The 22,697-nt window shown below is 38.9% G+C and overlaps 1 protein-coding gene and 1 non-coding gene across 2 annotated transcripts in view; both read left to right on the top strand.

The window, feature by feature from the left end:
* Positions 1-17,434, top strand: part of LOC107048418 (transcription factor collier) — a 116,702-nt gene extending 99,268 nt beyond the window's left edge. Inside the window, exons 7-12 of the mRNA XM_015271576.1 lie at positions 764-845; positions 2,724-2,856; positions 8,783-9,064; positions 9,146-9,451; positions 11,340-11,555; positions 15,861-17,434. Of these exons, the coding sequence (XP_015127062.1) occupies positions 764-845; positions 2,724-2,856; positions 8,783-9,064; positions 9,146-9,451; positions 11,340-11,555; positions 15,861-15,973 (1,132 nt within the window). The 3' untranslated portion in view covers positions 15,974-17,434. The remainder of the gene's footprint in view (positions 1-763; positions 846-2,723; positions 2,857-8,782; positions 9,065-9,145; positions 9,452-11,339; positions 11,556-15,860) is intronic.
* A 4,971-nt stretch (positions 17,435-22,405) lies between these two features.
* Trnal-uaa lies at positions 22,406-22,489 on the top strand. Its single transcript has one exon. It is a non-coding gene; the product is annotated as a tRNA-Leu (tRNA).
* Positions 22,490-22,697: the final 208 nt, after the last annotated feature.

The raw sequence follows: 22,697 nt of genomic DNA, 5'->3' as shown, positions 1-22,697 counted from the left end.
ATGTCGGATTTCAGCGTTGAATGTCGAATTTCAATGTTGAATGTCGGATATCAACGTTTAATGTCCAATACTGAACGTCCACATTTAATGTCGGATATCGAAGATTAATGTCGGTTATCAGCGTTGAATGTCGGATGTAAACGTCGAATGCGAACTTTCAACATTTCATGTCAACATCGACTGTCGGACATTGACGTTGAATGTTGAGGTAAAATCTTAAATATCGATTTTGAATATTGAATAACAACATTTAATGTCGAATGTCAACTCCTAAAATATTGAAAAAATTTCATCCATGCGCATTTTTATAACCTCAACTTCCTATCAACCATAACCACCATCCACAGAATTTTCAATAATCCTTTCCCCTTGTACTCCTTACTCCACCAATAGGGAGTGAATTTTTTATTTAACGAAAAATAAAAATACAGACACAATTGAAATTGGCAAATCTAAATGTATGCAGCAGATAGCGGAGTGGATATTTGAACCTTCGTACCGTCCTAAAGGTCGACGCTACCACGTGGCCTGGGCTTTAATCTAGAGAAATGCTGAATAATACAAAACGGGTGTAGGCAACGAGAGGGGGTTTCCGATTGGCTTATGCAGTATTCAAACCGGGCTTTCCGGTGGAGGGGGGGACAGGGGGGAGGGTTGTTCTACTAATTAAGTTTTTGTTTGGAGGTAAAGAGCGTTAAGTGCTCTGTCAACTGTTTAAAACGATCCGGGAATAATGAATCGTTGTTCATTATTTTTGTTTCAGATTTTTCTTGAAATTCTTCCTCAAGTGCAATCAAAATTGCCTGAAGAATGCGGGTAATCCCAGGGATATGCGACGGTTTCAGGTTAGTATTATTTATTTTCTAACAAAGAAAAAAATTATAAATAATTATATTTGAAGTGGTAGAATAAGAGGGAAATTTTTTTTGTAATCAATCTCTAATAATTCACGACTGGCAGAGTGAAATTCGGAAAATCAAACGCCATTTTGAAGATATCTTTTCCACTCTTAAGATGAGTGTAAACGCATCAAAATCGGATCATTAGATCAGAAGAGATTGAAGATTTAATAAGATTTTTCATCCTTCCTCTCTTTTAACTCAACTTCATGATCAGCTCCTCATAAATATAATTGAAATCAATTTTTTAACTCCTTTCTTCTACAAAAATTATCATCCCCCTCAAATTCAAAAATATTCTAAAGAAAATTTTCTTTCTCATGAGTCAATTCACCCCCTAAAAAAATCATTCCCATTTTTTCATTCACCCGCTCGAATAAGGGCGGTATGGTCTGTAAGATGAAAAGACTGAAGGAAAAAATGAAAAATACTTGGCAACCGCGAAGTGAATCGTCTCGAGTTGAGAGCCTCCAATGCAGGACTTGTAATCCTGGAGGTTGGCAATTAGCCGGAGCACGGGTATCACCCGCTCTCCCTTCTCATCCTTCTCTAACTGCCTCTCCTCTATTCCACGATATCTCGTAGTCCCATCCACACCCCTCACCCGCGTGAAAATAAAAGACAAAATTAAAAAATGAATTGCAAAGAGAGGAAAGGAGAAAAAAATTCTAATACACTGGAAGAAACTGGAGGCTTCGACTGAAGGTCGAACCCTCACTCGCTCCCTCCCTCCCCTCCTATTCATGCATGCGTAAAGTACGTCGTGGTAATTTTTGTTCCTCTTTATTCCACGGGTCGGTTAAACCACGGGCCGAAAATTAAAATATTTATCGTACTTCCGAATCTCTTCCGGAATTGCTTATTGCCGAAAGTTGAGAATTAAAATTTTACCCTCGCTCGTTTTACCCCTCCCCCTCCCACTCACACATACATGTAGTCGCCAAGTAGCAGGAGGATGTTATTCAGCCTCATACCAATGTGGGAGAGAGGAAAGGAAACGGGTTTTTTTTTGGGTGAAAGGGGAAAAAAAGGACGAAGAGTCGAAAAAGTTTCAGTGGGTTTTCCACTTCGTGTACGATTCATTCATTTTTCAAGGGAGTCACCGGTATTTGTTCGCCGTGACTCAATGTTTTATGTCATTGAAAAAAGGAGGGAGAAAATCTGGAGAAACGCGGTGAATGAGATGGATTAAAGGGAGGATGAATAATTTAAAGTATGAGTGACTTTATGAATAGTGTTTTTGGAAAAGGAGGAATAGTTTCTTGTGTTGAATGTCAACATTGAATTTTGGAGGTTGTCATTGAATGTTGGATGTCGATATTGAATGTCGGATGTCAACATCCATTGTTGAATGTTTATATTTAATGTTGGATATTAACATTTAATGTTGCATATTGATATTCAATATCGGATGGCAACATTCAATGTCGAATGTTGACGCTCAATGTCGGATATCAACATTCAGTGTCAAATGTTGACGCTCAATGTCGGATATCAACATTCAGTGTCAAATGTTGACGCTCAATGTCGGGAATCAACATTCAATGTCGAATGTTGACATTCAACGTCGCATGACAACATTCAATGTCGGCTATCCACATCTAAAATATTAATTCAACTCGATCCATCATGAATCATAAAAAACATGACCAATTTGAAATTTGATTAAAATTATTAATAGTTGTTGTAAAAGCGGGAGTGTTTTTTTTGTTTCATTAAATTTGACCTTGCGCAATGGATGTACCCTCATCAAGGTCAAATAAACCCATCACCACTTCATCACTCCACATTGCGGAATGCTAAATATTTTTGAACATTCAACAGGTCGTGATATCGACGCAAGTCGGCGTCGAAGGACCGCTACTGGCCATCTCCGACAACATGTTTGTCCACAACAACAGCAAACATGGACGAAGGGCAAAGCGGCTGGACCCCAGTGATCACGGTGAATACAACAGTAAGTACTCGTAAAATCCCCATTCGAATCTCAACAAAAAACTTTGAGAACGAGATCCGCTCAAACTTCTTTATCATTCCAATTAATCTCATTGTGTTCGCAGAATTGATATACTGCACTGCGGATGGAATGATGCATTACCGAGGTGATTATAATTAGTGATGATAGACAAGTTCAAGCGGATCTGCCAATTACCCGAATTCGAGTTCACTCAATTCACTTCTTTCGCGATTTCACGATTTTGAATGATTTCAGAGATTCCAAACCCCATTCGCAACTCAGTAGCGACTTACACTGAGAAAAGAAATTAGTTCTGCTGACAAATTATGTTCCCCTGAAGAGATCTTTTACCGTGTTGAATCAATTTACTTGTGAACAAAAAATTAAGTTTCTGGTTATTTCAGTTTTCGAGGGATATCTCCGAATCCAAGGGAGATACCGTAATTTTCATCATAGCCTTTTTTGCAGCTCTTAATTTTCTCTACAAAAAAGGCCTAGACGAAAAATTTGTCATCTCCCTTAGATCCCACGATATTCACTGAAAACTGGCCCATTGTCAAAATCGAGTTGGACCGTTTTACCCCTTCGCTACAGAATTCTACTCATCTCAACAACATCCGCGATTTCTTCGCACTCCCTACACCATAAACTACTATCTCACCCCCCCCCTCCCTCCTAACTACCCCAAAAACTTGATTCTCCCGTTGAATCTCCTCAACAAATCAACCTCACCCATCCACCACATTTCATTCCCAAGTCAGTAGAGCATTGAAGTAAAGAGAAAACACAATTCGAAAAAGACTCAACGATCCTCACCCACCCCCTCCCATCCTCCCTCTCCCCCCCTCAAGAAAACCGAATACGAAAGTGAAAGACAGAGAGAGAATGGGATATAAGAAGTCATAGGGCAATTCAGCAAAGTTTGGCGTCGGCCGCGCATACAAACGGCTGATATCGCTCCTCTCAAAACTCCCCCCCCCCTCCCCGTCCCCCTTTCCACCCACACACACCGCATACCATTTTCCGTCCCTCTCTCCTTCTCTCCCTCATGCAAGACAAGATGTAAATCAATGGGGCGGCGGGGACGCGGGGATAGACCGAAGGATCCCAACCATTCTCCATTCGCGAGGTTCCCGAGGCTTCCTCACCCCCCCCCCTTTCCCCTCCGCCCCACAACTCTCCAACAGCACTCGAGTTTTCCCTCTTTTTGCCGTACCTCCATCCTCTTATAGTATTCTTTCTTTTCCCTTTTTGGCTCGCCCTTTTGTCTGGTTTCGCCAGGGCCCCGACTAGCGCAAAGACACAGCCCGCGGAATCGCCCCCCCCCCTCTTCTCCCGCTTTTCTTTTCTGGCAAGANGGGCGGCATGTAGTTGGGGAAAACCAAGGGCGGAGTGTACGGTGTATCCCGCCATCACGCTTTCTTGGGAAGCCCTCGAAACGCCAAAACGGGCATACCAATGAGACAGTCATACCTGCGATACAGTAACTCAAAGTCGTCAAGATGTCAGGGAGTGAAGAGGAATGGAGAATCTAGCAACAGTTATTTGTGGTTAATTTGTGATTTTTTTTCATTTGTTTTTTTTGCACATTTTTGTGGGGTTTTTAGGGAAATTGGGAGGACCCGGTGAATGTCAGGGTCCTGAAAGTCGCCAATCGCATAAAGTCGATTTTTTTTATTTTTTGAGGTGGACGCGGTTTAGGTTTCATTTCTAGAAAATGATAAAAAAAATGTTTTTTTTTTAATTGAAAAAATTGGCAGTTTTTCGAGAAAAAAAATCAAGGAAATTCTGTTTTTGAACAAAATACGGAAAACAATTATACATTTTTCATGACTTAAATTAGCAAAGTCGACGCTTCATGTATAAATAGGATTATACAGTCGTCAAGGTATCAGGAAGTGGAGAAGAATCCTTTTTAATCTTGAAGCACTTATTTTGTATTTAATTCATGATTTTTTTGATCATTCAATTTTTTATACATGATTTTTTTTTTCATTTTTGGGGAAATTGAGAAGACATTGCAAACCTAAGGGTCATGAGGGTCATCAAGCTCATGAATTTGATTTTCTTCAATTTTTCCAAAATTGATAGGTCTTTAGTTTCATATCTAGAAAATTCAAGAAAACTTTTTTTTATATATTTCTAGAAAATATTCGAGGAAATTCTGTTCTCGGGGAAAACTCGAGAGGAAAGATAATAGATTTCTCATTATTTAAACGAAAAAAAGTAGAAATTCTCTGGTTTTTCAGAAAATCCAAAAAAATCTGCGTAAAAAAATTGATTTTTTCTAGAAAAAAAAGGAAAAAATTCTCATTCATTCTAAAAAAAATATAGAAACTTCAGTTTTTTTACAGACTAAATAAATGATTCATTTTTGATATTTTAAATTAAAAAAAAATTATCGTTTAGTCATCACATAATAATCGCACTCTTATGTTTCCGTAATTTTGAGTGTTTTTCTTTACGACGCGGAACGTCGTTTGCCTCGCGGGCATGTCTCCCAGTATCCCTCCGGCGAGCTCGCCGCTCACCCATGGCCTTTCCCCCACGAATCCTATTCTAAAAAAAACACATCCTATTCCAAAAAGAACATACACTCAAAATCGATAACTATCGATATCTCGCAAGTCTGTCACGCTTATTCCTCATTGGTTGCAATCATCTGAGGCGGCAAATTCAATTCATAATTAATTTAATTTTGAGATTTTCAACTATGATTGTTACACTTACAGCGCGCTGTAGCGCGCGTTCGGTCTCGTAGCAGAAAAATGTAGATTCAGTTGTGACGTTACCACCGAAGATTTTATTTATTCCACAGCAGTACTCCCGGCATTCCCTTCCGTGCGCACAAACTGGGACCTGTCTCCTCTTTTTTCCAGTTCTCCCCTCACTCCCTCCACTCATTCCAAGGGAAACAGAAATTCGTCGTCCACCGCGTCCTCATACCGGTAATTCTCTACGGTTGGAGTGGTCCACCAACGTGTACTGTATACTGTATTTAGCGACTTTCTTCCCCAAGTGGTATACAACACAATAAATACCAATGCTCCCGGCGGAGTTGCCAAATTACTGGGTTAACCGAAACGTAGGGAAACTCATTAAACGATGTATTTCCACCGCTGATCATCTGCATTCATGCAATTCTTCCTGATCCGTCAACAACTGAGACGAAACCGGTCTTTTTTATATCCACAATTAAATTTCGCTGCCAGACAGTTCATGGAATTTTTTTCATTATCTCATTCGATAATTAATCCAAATTATGTCTAATTTTAAGATAAAAATTGCCAAGTCTTCTTTTTTGTATAAAAAAAATTATTGAAAAAAAAAAAATCTATAAAAGTTTAATAATTAAATTTCTGTCCGACAGAAAAGTTTTTCTTCCTAATTAAATAATAAGAATATTTAACGGAATTTTTTTCATTATTTAATTCTACAGTTCATGTAAAATTATGTCTAAATTTAATATAATTTTTCCGAAATCTTTTTTTTATTTAAAAAATTATTCAAATAATTACTAACCATTATTATTATCAATTTATTTGATTTTGTATAAATAAGAAATTTTTTTAACCTCACTTGACTCTCATCACTGTAGCGCACCCAGCGCCTCGTAGTGAGTCACCTCCGAAATATAGGGAGGTGTGACGTCATTACCTCCCTAGTCGATTTTTCAATATGTTTATAAAATAAACGAAATAATTAAATTGAAAAATTTTTCACGTTTGAGTTCAAAGAATCTATAATATTTCAATAATTTCTCCATTTAAAAATCTATATAATATAATTAAATCTATTCAATTACACCTAAAAATCATCGTGAACAATGAGACAAGAAGAATGAAACCAACAATTTACATTTTGCCGCACGTGGGTTAAAAGACAAACGACCACACTCGTAGTTTCGTTAAGCGACTGTGATTTATTTCCCGTGGTTTATACATCCAAGAGAGAGCACAAGGGGAGGAAAGTGTTTGAGCGTCACTGAAGGCAATATACCATGATGTCAGCCACTCTGCTCGTGGCCCTCCTACCCTCCAACGACTGCTGGGTGGGTTCGGGTACGAGGGTATTCGAGTGGTAGTTGGGAGGATGGGTTTGCGCCGGGGTACAAAATGATATCATTGGGTTATAAATTCCGAGCCCAGAGACACTGCCTGGCCCGATCGCCGCTCTCTTCCCTCTTCCTCACCATCCTCAGCTTTTCCTCCTTCCTTCTTGTTATAAAGCCCCTTTCCTCCTCTACCTCCCCCCCCTCCCCTCTTTTCGCCTGCTTTCCGACTCTATCCCCGATGCAGTGAACTCTCCGTCCTCGTTCTTTTATCCTCTTTCACCCGCTATTTCCACGATTTTCCACGATTTTACCTCTGAACACGCCAACATGGTAAAATATATATCTGCCACATGACCGAATAAACAGAAAATTCACATTATTCTTCAAGCACAATTTTCTGGAACCAAATTTAATAAGTACTTACCTTTGGTAGTGAAAATTGCGCTAGGTGGCGCTGGATATAATCTGTGATCATTCACTGATTGTATCTGGCGGCAAGACACTACCGCACCTCCTGTACAAAGAAAGAACTGGAAATTGAAAAAAAAAACTCCACAGAAAATTCTGGTGGTTCGTAGCCGTACGATGATTGAATGAAGATAGAATATTAGATGAATCATCTGATATTGATATTGATGGTGATATTTCATATCCTGCTTCCACGGTTATCCACTGTTTTACCTCTACTCACGCCAACATGGTAAAATATATATCTGCCACATGACCGAATAAACAGAAAATTCACATTATTCTTCAAGCACAATTTTCTGGAACCAAATTTAATAAGTACTTACCTTTGGTAGTGAAAATTGCGCTAGGTGGCGCTGGATATAATCTGTGATCATTCACTGATTGTATCTGGCGGCAAGACACTACCGCACCTCCTGTACAAAGAAAGAACTGGAAATTGAAAAAAAAAACTCCACAGAAAATTCTGGTGGTTCGTAGCCGTACGATGATTGAATGAAGATAGAATATTAGATGAATCATCTGATACTGATATTGATAGTGATATTTCATATCCTTTTTCCACGATTATCCACTGTTTTACCTCTACTCACGCCAACATGGTAAAATATATATCTGCCACATGACCGAATAAACAGAAAATTCACATTATTCTTCAAGCACAATTTTCTGGAACCAAATTTAATAAGTACTTACCTTTGGTAGTGCAAATTGCGCTAGGTGGCGCTGGATATAATCTGTGATCATTCACTGATTGTATCTGGCGGCAAGACACTACCGCACCTCCTGTACAAAGAAAGAACTGGAAATTGAAAAAAAAAACTCCATAGAAAATTCTGGTGGTTCGTAGCCGTATGATGATTGAATGAAGATAGAATCTTAGACAAATCATCTGATATTGATATTGATAGCGATATTTCATAACTTTTTTCACGTCCTATTTCCACGATTATCCACTGTTTTACCTCTGCTCACGCCAATATAGTAAAATCTATATCTGCTACATGACCGAATAAACAGAAAATTTACATTATTCTTCGAGCACAATTTTCTGGAACCAAATTTAATAAGTACCTATCTTTGGTACTGAAAATTTTGCTAGGTGGATATAATCTGAGATCATTCACTGATTGTATCTGGCGGCAAGACACTACCGCACCTCCTGTACAAAGAATTTTCACTTCATCTCTGAGCGCGCCAATGTAAACAAAAAAAATTTAAAAATCCGTTTAAAAAAATGAAAAAATAACTCTGGTTCCTCACATGATAATTGAATGGAGACAGAATATCCGATAAAATCATGACATTCCGCTTAATTTTCTAGCATCTTCACCCCCGAAACAAGAATTCCAAAAGCTCTTGCGACATAAATCTTCATTAACTGATGTGGCCTTTATCTTCCAGGTTTGTATCCAGCATTACCTTTACAAACCCCCTGTATAAAAGCGATATCGCCGAGTGAAGGTTGGACGACGGGTGGCTCCACTGTGATAATAATCGGTGAACACTTTTTCGATGGCCTCCAAGTTGTCTTCGGTACAATGCTTGTCTGGAGTGAACTAATAACAGACCATGCAATAAGAGTTCAAACACCCCCACGACAAATACCAGGTGTCGTTGAAGTAACGTTGTCCTACAAGACCAAACAATTTTGCAAAGGTTCACCGGGAAGATTCGTCTATGTCTGTAAGTGCTCAATAATTCACGAATCCCAGACTAATCTCGAAAGATCAGCCCCGAATAAATGATTGACTTTTGATGATTCAGCTATGAACGAGCCGACGATCGAGTGGGGCTTCTCGAGGTTACAGAAGCTGATCCCACGGCATCCGGGCGATCCGGAGAAGCTACCCAAGGAGATAATCCTAAAGAGAGCAGCCGATCTGGCGGAAGCGTTGTACAGTATGCCGAGGGCTGGTAACACAGCGATATCGGGTGCACCTAGAAGTCCTGGCTCATCGAGTCATCCAACAGCACCACCGACATCGACATCCAGCACGGCGTTTAATTCTTACACCGGTCAGCTGGCTGTCACGGTCCAGGAGAATGGCAGCGCAGCCAAGTGGACAGACGGTATGAATATTTCGTTGAATTTTCTTTGTCTTGTGGACATTTTTCTTCATCCCAATTCAATCATCAGCAATCGCTTTCATAAATATGCTTTTCTTTCAATCAGTGAATTGAAGATTCAATTGTGAACGCATGAAATGAAATCGCGAAGTGAAAGAAGTCAACGAGCTAGTCTGACGGCGCGCTTTCGCGCACCTTTAGGACGTGAGAATAGACAAATGAGATGATAGGCAATATTTACGATTATTTGAGACATTTGTGATATTCAGATCGATTTTTGTATAATACAACTTTCGAGAAATGATGTCATGACGGATATGTGCCTTTTAAATAAGAATTTCAGGCGACTCTGGGTGAAATCGCATACAATCACTGGAAATTAGTCAAATTATGTGGAATCAGAAAGGTGAAGCAGTCTTAGGGGTTAAATAGAAAAGATGAGCAAAATGACCTTAAGGGTCCCTTTTGTCTGACCCTTGACCCGTCTGATAATTTTGCTCAATCGCTTCCACTATTTCTTAGATAGGTGAGGTATTCCTCCGTGAAGAGGTTCAGGCTTTGCTATTCTTTAATGCTACTTTATATAGTGTCTTAGAGTTTTTTAATGATGTTTACAATATGTCCAGTGTGGCTTTTGTAAAAAAAATTTGCAATCTTATGTATTTCGGTCATGGCTTCGAAGGGATTTTGTTGAGGAATCTTTTTCCAGTAAAAAAAAAAGAGAAAGAAAGAAAGATGGGTAAAATGCAAAGTTTAACATCCTCATTTAAAAAACCCACACATTTGTGTCACACAAATATCAAATTGAAGATCGAATAGATCATAACTACCTCAAAAATCTGTCACACTCCCAACCAAGTCCATCATCTCGTCTATTTACACGCCGTAAAGGCGCGCCAAAGTGCGCCGTTAGCCTAGCCATTTGAAAGCGTAAAACTGCTAAAAAAATCCTATGCAATTATATGAAATCAGCAATTTCCACTCATCATTAAGTCACTCGTCTATTCTCACGCTCTAAAGGCGCGCAAGAGCGCGTCGTCAGACTAGTCGTTCAAAATCATAAAATTACTAAACAATATTTTTATGCGGTTGCATAAAATCAGCAGTTTTCAGCAATCTTCAACTCACTCGTGTATTCGCACGCCGTAAAGGCGCGCAAGACCGCGCCGTCAGACTAGCCATTTGAAATCGTAAAACTGCTAAAAAATTCCTACACCGTTGCATAAAATCAGCAATTTACAGCAATCATTAACTCACTCGTCTATTCTCACACCGTATAAGCGCGCTGTCAGCGCAGCCATTTGAAATCGTAAAACTACTAAAAAAATCCTATGCAATTACATGAAGTCAACAATTTATAGCAACCATTAACTCACTTGTCTATTTTCACGCCGTAAAGGTGCGCAAGAGCGCGCCGTAGGTCTCGTTATTTGGAAGCGTAAAAATGCTTTAAAAAATCCTATACAGTTGCATGAAATCAGCGATGTCCAGCAATCATTAACTCACTCGTCTATTCTCACGCCGTTAAGGCGCGCAAGACCGCGGCGTCAAACTAGCTATTCGAAATCGTAAAATTGCTAAAAAAAATTTCTATGCAACTGCATAAAATCAGCAATTTCCGGCAATCATTAACTCACCCGTCCATTGTCACGCCGTAGAGGCGCGCAAGAGCGCGCCGTCAACCTAGCCGTTTGAAAGCGTAAAAATGCTTAAAAAAATCCTATGCAATTGCATGAAATCAGTAATCTCCAGCAATCGTTACCATAATTTGTTCCCAATCTTGTACCGTAGCATGACAAACTGCATGATTATTGATGAGAGGCAAACATTATTGGACGATGGGATACTCACCAGGTTTCTCACCTCTGACCGGACAGGTTTCTATTTCTAGACGGTGGTTCAGTGAGTGCGGGTGGCGGTGGCGGTGGTGGTAGCAGTGTGGGCGGCAGTGCCGACACATACAGACAGAGCAGTAGCGCTAGTCCACGTGGTGTTGTTAGTGGTGGTTACTGCGGTAGTTCAGCAAGTACGCCGCACAGTCACAGTACGAGCGGCAGTTACTCAGTCGCCAATCCATACACAGGGAGTCCAACCCTCTATACATCACGTAAGTGTCATCACCGTGTCACTTTTTTTCATACATCATCAATGTCCTTGTTATTGAGCTTTCGACGCTGCTTTGAACTACTTTCCGGACATGTCTGCAGCGAAGCGATAAAACGGTTCAAGTCGATCTTGACTACCCGAGTGGAAATTCTGTTCAGGTCTCGATCAGAAACTGATCAAGTCATGTTACGCCTCTGCCTTAGGTTTTTCCACTAGGGTTTCTCCACCTTCCATCATTAGGCATTAATTAAATTTAATTTTTTGAGAGAAAAAATTAGTAACTTCCTAGCCGGGAATCGAACCCGGAACCTCCCAATGTCGCGTCGGGTGCTCTTACCATCTGAGCTACCAGGACACTTACGAATTTCACTCTCAAATTGATTCATACCCGAGTGGAAATTCTGTTCAGGTCTCGATCAGAAGCTGATCAAGTCCGATTCGAAATTCTGATCAGGCATGTTACGCCTCTGCCTTAGGTTTTTCCACTAGGGTATTAGCCAGTTTTCAATGAATTTCCCGGAATGTAAGGGAGATGGCAAATTTTTGTCATGACCTTAAAAGTTACCGGTCTCAATGGAAAATCTCGAGTGACTTCGGGACCGTTCGGGTTCGGGGTCAAATCACGGAGCAAATCGCCAAATATGAATTCAGTAGCAACGTAACCGCTCAAGCGAGGACATCACCGTGTTATATTGAGTCTATTATTTCGTTTAGACTATCAATCAATTTCGAGTCAACTATCAATCATTTTGAGTCTATTATCAAGTTCAATGTCAAGAGATTATCCAGTGCAGTGTAAAGACAATTATGGACTTTAAATTTGAGACATTCAACCGTCGATAAACTTGTTCTGTCGGCCGGGGTCAATGCATCGATCCTTTCGACGTCGACCCTTTCCGTCAACAGTAAAAAATTATTTTCTCGGATTCTAAGAGACATATTGACATTTGGAAAAGATATTTGGAAAGTCAATGGAATTGTCTCTGTAGTAAACTATTTTATTTATTTTTTTTCAATACATTAATAATTTTTTTTCTTGAACAAAAGTTGTAGATGAAAAATTTACATCCAACCGATTCAATCACATTAAATCATTGCGTTTATCGACAAAATTTCTCCCAAAAATTTTGAAATTTGTACTGAAAATACTTCAATGATCCTTCTATCGAATGGCAGAAGTTGAATTTCGATTTGTTGAATAATTTGTTTGTTATAAATAATTTTAGCATGCTCGAAGATCTCGGCAACCAATTGTCGGCAAACATTGAAATTGGTGTCAAAAATTAGTAAATTCTTTAGGAGTTTATTTCAAAGTTCAATACAGCCAACACATTTTATTTCAATTTTTTTCGTTCGATTGTTTTTGANAGCCAGTTTTCAATGAATTTCCCGGAATGTAAGGGAGATGGCAAATTTTTGTCATGACCTTAAAAGTTACCGGTCTCAATGGAAAATCTCGAGTGACTTCGGGACCGTTCGGGTTCGGGGTCAAATCACGGAGCAAATCGCCAAATATGAATTCAGTAGCAACGTAACCGCTCAAGCGAGGACATCACCGTGTTATATTGAGTCTATTATTTCGTTTAGACTATCAATCAATTTCGAGTCAACTATCAATCATTTTGAGTCTATTATCAAGTTCAATGTCAAGAGATTATCCAGTGCAGTGTAAAGACAATTATGGACTTTAAATTTGAGACATTCAACCGTCGATAAACTTGTTCTGTCGGCCGGGGTCAATGCATCGATCCTTTCGACGTCGACCCTTTCCGTCAACAGTAAAAAATTATTTTCTCGGATTCTAAGAGACATATTGACATTTGGAAAAGATATTTGGAAAGTCAATGGAATTGTCTCTGTAGTAAACTATTTTATTTATTTTTTTTCAATACATTAATAATTTTTTTTCTTGAACAAAAGTTGTAGATGAAAAATTTACATCCAACCGATTCAATCACATTAAATCATTGCGTTTATCGACAAAATTTCTCCCAAAAATTTTGAAATTTGTACTGAAAATACTTCAATGATCCTTCTATCGAATGGCAGAAGTTGAATTTCGATTTGTTGAATAATTTGTTTGTTATAAATAATTTTAGCATGCTCGAAGATCTCGGCAACCAATTGTCGGCAAACATTGAAATTGGTGTCAAAAATTAGTAAATTCTTTAGGAGTTTATTTCAAAGTTCAATACAGCCAACACATTTTATTTCAATTTTTTTCGTTCGATTGTTTTTGAGTTATCGTTCATTGAATAACGGAGTTAACGCGCCGAAAGTCTCCCGGCCACTGGGACAAGCCGCGTTATATGGGCGCCGTACGTGGGGGGTTAAGACGCGTGGCTTACGCCACTAATAAAATACATCACCAGTGCCTTTCCATAACACATCATTAGTCTCAATCTCTAACAAATTCTTCACGAAAATGTCGATATCTCTTTTAGATTTGGAGATACTTCTCGAAAACTCAGCTAAGACTTGAACCGTTTTACCGCTTCGTTCTTGATTCTGAATTATCACTGTTGACAGCATGTACTTATACGATTTTTATTTGCAAATTTTAATTTTAGCGCACGAACAGTATGGCATTTTCTATTCATCCGGTGACGGGAGTGCATTCGCCCCCGTTGTCCGGCCAACGAACACCTCAGTCCCATCGCACTGGTCCACACAGCATCACCTGGCCACAGCTGCCCAGTAAATAATTATCGCCTAAACATCGTTCCTCACACTATTCCACGATATTATGACAACAAACTAGCACAATCCACACTACCACGATGTACGTATGATTGATTTTTATTTGGATCATTTACGGAATGCTGTTGCATGCAAATTTTTGTCTTGAATTATACCCTTTTTCTAATACGAGACCGAATAACAATCGTCATTGAAAATCTACAAGTTAAATTAATCATGAATTAAATTTGCCGCCTCAGACGACTGAGACCAATGAGGAATAAGCGTGACAGACTTGCGAGATATCGATAGTTATCGACTTGAAGTGTATGTTCTTTTTAGAATAGGACTGCGTTTCTTCACATCGATGTCAATACGAAAAATACAATTTTTTCTCGAGAACGAAAATAAAAAGAAAAACTTGATGACCGTTTTTTCTCAAATTCTTCATTCGAAAAATTTACATGTTACGAAAAAAATGTTGAGGCAAAATCATTCTTTGGAAAAAATTTTATAGACCAAAAATATAGGTCTGAAAAAATAGATGATGTAGCAATACAATATGGAACTGTGATTTTCTTCATAAACAATGTCATAATTACATTTTTCAACATTTTCCACTGAAATTTCCGGTAAGTCTTCAAAATTTCGAACAAGTAATATTTTCAGTGAAATTTTAATGAATTTCATAATTGAAAATTCTTAATTTCATGGAAAAATCCGTGGAAACCGTGAATTTCAGTTTAATTACTCTGGGAAAATTGATGAAATATCAGGAAAATTCGTCAAATTCCAAGCATTTTAAATCGATTCCATGAAAATTCAAGGGAATTTGGTAATGAATATTCATTTTCACTTGAGAATTCATGTCAATTATGGAATTTTCGTCTACTTGCCGCTAAAAAAATGAAACTTTGCTTGAAATTCCCTTGACTTTTTCCCCTTAAATCGAATTCAAGATTTTTTTCCGGAAAATTCAGCCAAATATTTTCAACAGTCCAAATATTCATCTCAGCATTCATTCCCAATCTCCAAAACCGCTAATTACCCACCTCCAATATTTTANAAAGTCCACCACAAAAACCAGCGATACGTGTGAACAGTATCGAGCAAGCAATTGAGAGTTAATTTGAAGCGATCCAGATGCCGAAATTCTCGATAACGATGTCCACAGTCCAAAAACGCCACATTAAAAAAAAAAGAAGCGAAAAAAAAACACCACCAAAGATCATGAAATGTCCCCGATACTTTGATATATACGCACTAGTGCTCGTTAAGGTTTTAGTTGAATCGGTGGAAACAGTCGATGGTGGTATCCGTCGGTTGTGTCGATAAATCTTGATCGTACAGTGGCCTGTCGTCGGGGCAGTTAGTAGTTACGCCGGCACGTGTCTGTATCCCTCAACGATTGACGATTGGTTTGGTTGATCAAACGGTGCCAGTTATGGCAGTTTTACTCTCAGCTGGTAATACCACATGTGGAATATCCTATTACCGGTGTAATGTCGAGTTTGTACTATATATATCGTTAAAGTTGGCTCGATTAACTCGGCGAAAGACAAATTTCCACGTATGGATAAAATCCCCAACCGACTAACGTATAATCGTTACAGTTGCCATGTTACAGGGCTAGGAGACGTAGTTGGTTCAACATTCAACGTGAATCCATTTATGTTGCCAACGTGCAGTCAGGGTTACACTGGTGTATCGAGTCCACTACTGGCAGCTAATATCAAATAGTACGAGGAGTCATCGAGCCCCGAGACTGATGGGAGCCACTGAAAGAATTCACAACATTAATCGTTACTTGTCAATGCAATTGCTGCAGTTAACATCGTAAAATGACCACCCAGTTGTCAACCAGTTTTGATGGAAAATCATCGAGCGCTACTCAAACGTCATCTCCAATGACATAAACCGTGAGAAAGTACCGATCAATCGGCTGTGGACTATTTTTTATTTCTACTGTTTTTATCCTTCGTTGTCTTGCCTCTCGAGAAGACCAACGAATGACGGACACATGTGTGCGCTATACATAAGACTCGAGTGATTTTTAGTGGAAATTGATGATACTTCATGTGTATAAAATCATTGAATTGAAGAATTTCAAAACATATCGAAAAATGGGAACATGTAACAGGGAAAGTGGACGTAGAATTCAGGTGTTTTTTTTTGGTTTTGTCTCGTGGACCTTCGTCTTTGTGACGTCCGATCAATTTATGCGACTATTCCCCGGCGTCCACTCGCTTCGGCTTTATGAAAATACCAGACATTTTCTTAAAAGCGTTACGGTGTACGTCTGTATACTGTTTCTCCAAAAGTCTACTTGGACGAACTAGAGTGCCCGCTGAAGGGACCGAAGGCGAAACTTCAATATTTTATATGCCATATCCCCCCTTTCTGGATCGCAAGGTTCAAGGGGGGGAGAGGGTATACGGGAGTTTTCATGGAGTATTAAAGACAAAAAAGAGAATGGCAGATCCACTAGACAGACATATCGCATATCAATAAGACAACTCCATAGTTTTTCAGGTGGGAAGAGAGAAATGCGAATGATTTTCTACCCATCCCTCTCTCTAATTATCGGATACTGTCATTAACTTGAATTACCAGTGTAATTTGTATATTATTTGTAAATATTGTTGCAATGTACAAAAAAAATTAATAAATACTATTATTGATAAAAGTATTCCTGATGTCTAGGGATCCAGCGGAAGGAAGGAAATATTCGTTTAGAGCGATTGTAGATTAACGGTTATTAAACAGAGGAGATGATTAAAAGAAAATTGTAAATAAACTTAGAATGGCCGTAGGCCGTCCGAACATTGCTGTATCAGTTCCGCCCTTGAACTTCCAGTGAACGACATTACCATTGACTTGTGTATGATCGAAGTGAATAAATATCAGATCGTAATTGGAAGTTCAAGGGATGAATCCGAAGTATCGGTTTATGAGAGGAAATATAGTTGAAATTGTTTAATAAACCCGGTCCGAATCGAATTTCTTCACCGAATCACGAAAGTATACGATGCAGAATTAATGACTCTTGAAGCACCAGACACAACAGTCGATGACGTTATCTCAGTAAAAACGATTATCATTGAAAATTCATGGCTAATTGTTCGTTTTTGCATATCGTTGATGGCGAGTGAATTTTCACAATAGGAAGAAAAATCATTGTAATTTCATTGTATTAACTGTATCCCGTCAAATTCGAATTCATCACGTTTTGTTAATTTCACATGAATTTTTCTTGTTCTTGTATGAATTACAATACACACTCGTCGATGTATATTGATATAAATTAAACTTACAATTTTTGAGAATCAAAAAGTTGTTGTTATTGACGATTTCCCTTGATAATGTACGGCTTCAGAGAATTTAAAATAATTTTAGTATTCAGTGAGAATGGTATATTTCGTTACGAGTGCGGAAAAGAGTTTTTTAGCTCGTGGGAGGTTTATAGCGCTAGCCGAAGGCGAGTGATATAATCCTAGGAGCCAAAAAACACTTTTCTCACGAGTATCGAACGATATTTTTCATCACAATGTGTGGAAAAGGGACGTTTTAGGCACGCAAAGGGTCCCTAAAAAGTTGCTTTTTCGCACAGCGTGATGAAATAGTATATTTCGTAATGAGTGCAAAAAAGGGTTTTTTAGCTCGTGGGAGGTTTATAGCGCTAGCCGAGGCGAGTGATATAATCCTAGGAGCCAAAAAACACTTTTCTCACGAGTATCGAACAATATTTTTCATCACAATGTGTGGAAAAGGGACGTTTTAGGCACGCAAAGGGTCCCTAAAAAGTTGCTTTTTCGCACAGCGTGATGAAATAGTATATTTCGTAATGAGTGCAAAAAAGGGTTTTTTAGCTCGTGGGAGGTTTATAGCGCTAGCCGAGGCGAGTGATATAATCCTAGGAGCCAAAAAACACTTTTCTCACGAGTATCGAACAATATTTTTCATCACAATGCGTGGAAAAGGGACGTTTTAGGCACGCAAAGCGTGCCTAAAAAGTTGCTTTTTCGCACAGCGTGATGAAATAGTATATTTCGTTACGAGTGCGGAAAACAGTTTTTTAGCTTGTGGGAGGTTTATAGTACTAGCCCAAGGCGAGTGATATAATCCTAGGAACCAAAAAAGACTTTTCTCACGAGTACCGAACGATATTTTTCATCACAATGTGTGGAAAAGGGACGTTTTAGGCACGCAAAGGGTCCCTAAAAAGTTGCTTTTTCGCACAGCGTGATGAAATAGTATATTTCGTAACGAGTGCAAAAAAGTGTTTTTTGGTGAGTGGGAGGTTTATAGCACTAGCCGAATGCGAGTGATATAATCCTAGGAGCCAAAAAACACTTTTCCCACGAGAATCGAACGATATTTTTCAACACAATGTGTGGAAAAGGGACGTTTTAGGCACACGAAGCGTGCCCAAAAAGTTACTTTTTCGCACAGCGTGATGAAATAGTATATTTCGTAACGAGTGCAAAAAAGTGTTTTTTGGTGAGTGGGAGGTTTATAGCACTAGCCGAATGCGAGTGATATAATCCTAGGAGCCAAAAAACACTTTTCTCACGAGTATCGAACAACATTTTTCATCACAATGTGGCGGAAATTGGACTTTTAGACACTCGGAGCGTGCCGAAAAGTTCACTTTTCGTCACAGCGTGATGAAAAATACTTTTCATCACTTGTGCGTAAAGGGAAATTTTACGCACGTTTTGCGTGCGCAAAATCCCACTTTTCACACATTGCAATGAAAAATAGGGTTCGACACTCGTGAGAATAGTGTTCTTTGACCCTTGGGAGGGTCGCCAGGTAGCACCTACACATCCCCCACGGGTCAAAAAACACTTTTTGGTGATACCTGCCTGAAAAGTGCACTTTTCGAAACGATTTAGTATGCGTAAAGCAGTTGCTTTCCGCACGACGTGCATAAAGTCTTGACGTTTACGCACTCGTGCGCAAAAACCACTTCACCCCCACTAGCGGTCCGTATATTGAGCTCGGCAGATATCACAATAAATTGTGTTACACGTGCGTGCGAAAAAGTATAACTTCTCCCACTACTAACAAAATATACTATTACGCACTTGTATTTAAACCGTATATTGTATTACTAGTCCGTGAAGTTTCTCTTTTCCCCACGCAGGTGCAACGCATCCTATTTTTTTTAAATACCTGCAGAGCTGGGAGTAAAATGTTTGATTTTTTGCACAGAGTGCGTAATGTTCAAAGTCGTGTATAAAAAGTAAATTTCGGGTACGTAAAAAGAAGCTTTAGGCACGTGAATTTACTTTACGCATAACCTCTGAAGTTTACGCACGTCGTGCGTAAATCAAACATTTTACACTCGCCAAACCGTCCCGAAAAGAGAACTTTTATGGCAGGTATTGCGAAATATACTATTTCGTCACTAGGGCGAAATTTTTTTTTGCAAATAGGAAGTTCTACATTCATATTCGCAAAAAAAATCTGTCCAACTTAATGACAAAGTATATTTTATCATGACGTGAAGCGCAGCTTTGCGAAGTAACGAAAATGGTTTCAAGTCACAACTTCGATTCATAAATGCACGACGATATATTGCTAACCCAAAAACGCAAATCAAGCATTTTCACAACTCTCCATCTCATTGAAGATTTCCAAAACAGTCAAACTACTTTTCAACAGAAACTGAATTCATCCAAATCTTCGATATCGAACTGACTATAAATTATTATTATCATATTTTTTATTGAGAAAGATCAGCAAAGCTAGTATACATTTCCTTCATGTTAAAGTACCGTTGCGAATAATGGCGATGTGCACAGTAATACACTAGTTTAACCCTAGTCTGGTCACCTGACGGAAAAATGCGACTTTAGTCACCTTCGCGGGAGAGTGCCGCCGTGTTATTCAGGCTCCAGCGTTGCCGAATCCACTCTACACTTCCCGGGCGCGTTTAGCGAGTTCCTAGCAACGTCGCACAACAGGCAATTTCATTTAACACGGGAAAAAATTGTTCACCTGTTGGAAATAATTTTTTTTCTCCCAGAATTAAGGATACAATATTGAAAAAAAAATACTAGAATTTTCCAGATACTTCAATTGACGGATTGAATTTTTCTCAAATTTTTCCGGTCAACCAGTCGATGGCAAGGTGAATAAAACGACGTGTTGCGGCAATTCCCTTGCATGGTAACCAGTCTAGGGTTAAAAGAAAATCAAACGGACTATTTTGTAGAATCAATTAAAATAAAAAATAGACTAATCAATGAAGCAGTAACTCCGTAGTCTCAATACAATCAATAGTATTACATTTTAAGATGTCAGAATATCCCGTCACATGTCATGTGAACAGCCCAAGCCCTGGTTACCTACCAGATAGCCGTGGCGATAAGTAAAAAAATCCCTCAAGATTGAAATATCCATAACATTTTTAATCAGTAATCACCATCATTAACAAAGAATAACAATATTAACGATTATCACTAATATTTGGCTCAGGGCCCGGCAATAATATTAGATTTCGACAATATCAAAAAGGCATTATCTCCTTATAATGTTCAAAGTTTGACTATATTTAACAAATTTAAAATATAAAATTCACTAACTAAATTTTCCGATTGATAGTGAATGAAATATTTGATAATATTGGAACATAATTTTTTAGTTAACAAGCCAACTCTAAATTTAGGTACTTGATTTTCGATTATCCAAATAATCGATAATCTTCCTACCTAAATTATTGGTTGATAGAATATTTCAAAATTTAAATGTACAAATTGATGGTTAATTTAATATTTAAAATTTCAAGATTTACGTTAAAAATTAACAATTTCACAATTTAAAGGTAATTATGATTGATTGATGTGCCTATCGCTAATTTGGCCTCACGTCCCACACGACACCCCAAGTCGCCAAAATATCTGTCCAATTACGAAAAATATAGCTCATGCCAACCTCGCCGCAAAAAAAAACCCTGAAAAATGTGCGGGAGGGGTCCAAAATGAATATCGAAACAAGATATGGCCACTGTAGTACCACTTCGGGACGATTAGTTCACATGGTGTACTATTACCTCACGACCAAACGAACGATATTCCACCATGATGCACGTCATTGTGATGCTGTTTGTGTTATTAGATTTAGATTGGTTGGCACGTGGCATTGGGCGCGCGCAAAGGCCCCCCAGTGCTGCCACGTGCGCACCTAGTGCAACAACAAACGAGGGGAAGGGGGGGAACGATACAAAATAATCGGCGCTTGTATGATTTTGAAGATTGTTGGCTCATTGCGTCATGTAAATTTGCGTTTAGCCGACGGCGACCACTCGTGGCTTCCATTATAAGCCCTGTAGTACAAAAACAATTTAGGGAATGATGGAAAAAAATGAAGGTTATTTCTACAGTCGTGGATACCCATTTTTGGAGTGTGTGAATGAAATTCCGTCTGAAGATCAATAGGTGAACGGGAAATTCGACTTGTACGTCCTTCCCCTCCGGACGAATCATCCGGGCTCGGGGTCGGCTTGATAGGAGCAATTTGAAGGGAAGAACATACTCACCCTCTGACAGCTCTGTGATAAGATCTAGTTGTGCCATCAACTGTACTCCATTCGAAATACATTTTATGAACGCGTGTGTGGACCCCACCGGGCTATTGTATTACCGCGGGGAATGAAGCATATTACCATCTGCTTATTACCAGTGATCTTTATTATTCACGAGGTATTGGGTTTCGAGGATGATGGGAGATACAATGCAACTGTTGATGTGTTCGCTACATATTTTGACAGTGATCTTTTGGAAATGAAGGGTAGTTTGGGAAGGACTGGAATTGATCACGAGTGCAACGATTTCAAATTTTTTGAAAGGATCCATTCCTGTGGTACCGTCAGTCGGTAAACAAATCTGGGTAACTATATTATCAGCAGAGGGAGAATGTATCATCAATGGATAGTGGGTAACCGATTGATGATTGAAAAGTGCAGAATCAGCGACGGGTCAAGAGGAAATTTTACTTATCCGCTGACATCCAATACGATTTTTCTAAATTATGCAATTGGATTTTGACACCTGTGACCATGCACAAGTAATTGATGAACAAGGTCTTCTAATTTTAAAGACTGAACTGCGTTGCTCTTCGCAGTGGGTGGTAATGAATGCTATCGAAGGCGATGAACGAAATGCAGCTAGGTTGGCCGAGCGGTCTAAGGCGCCAGACTTAAGTTCTGGTTCCCGTATGGGAGCGTGGGTTCGAACCCCACACCTAGCAGAATATTTTTCCAGAGAATGTTGATTTGAGTGATACACCCATGAATATTTGAGATAATATGTAATGAATGATACTTAAATGATTAAGATATATGCGTATCGTTGGGAGTGATCTAGATGACTTTGACTTAATTTCAACCTCTATGAGACATATAAGTGTTCGCCGAATCTGGTTTTTGTGGAATAATAGAGTGATGGGCGAGAAAACA

This window comes from Diachasma alloeum, unplaced genomic scaffold (genome assembly GCF_001412515.2).
Source record: "Diachasma alloeum isolate Michigan unplaced genomic scaffold, Dall2.0 Dall_scaffold_00192, whole genome shotgun sequence".
Classification (NCBI taxonomy): domain Eukaryota; kingdom Metazoa; phylum Arthropoda; class Insecta; order Hymenoptera; family Braconidae; genus Diachasma; species Diachasma alloeum.
The sequence above is the reverse complement of the archived record's forward strand: the minus strand, read 5'-3'. Positions and strand labels throughout refer to the sequence as shown.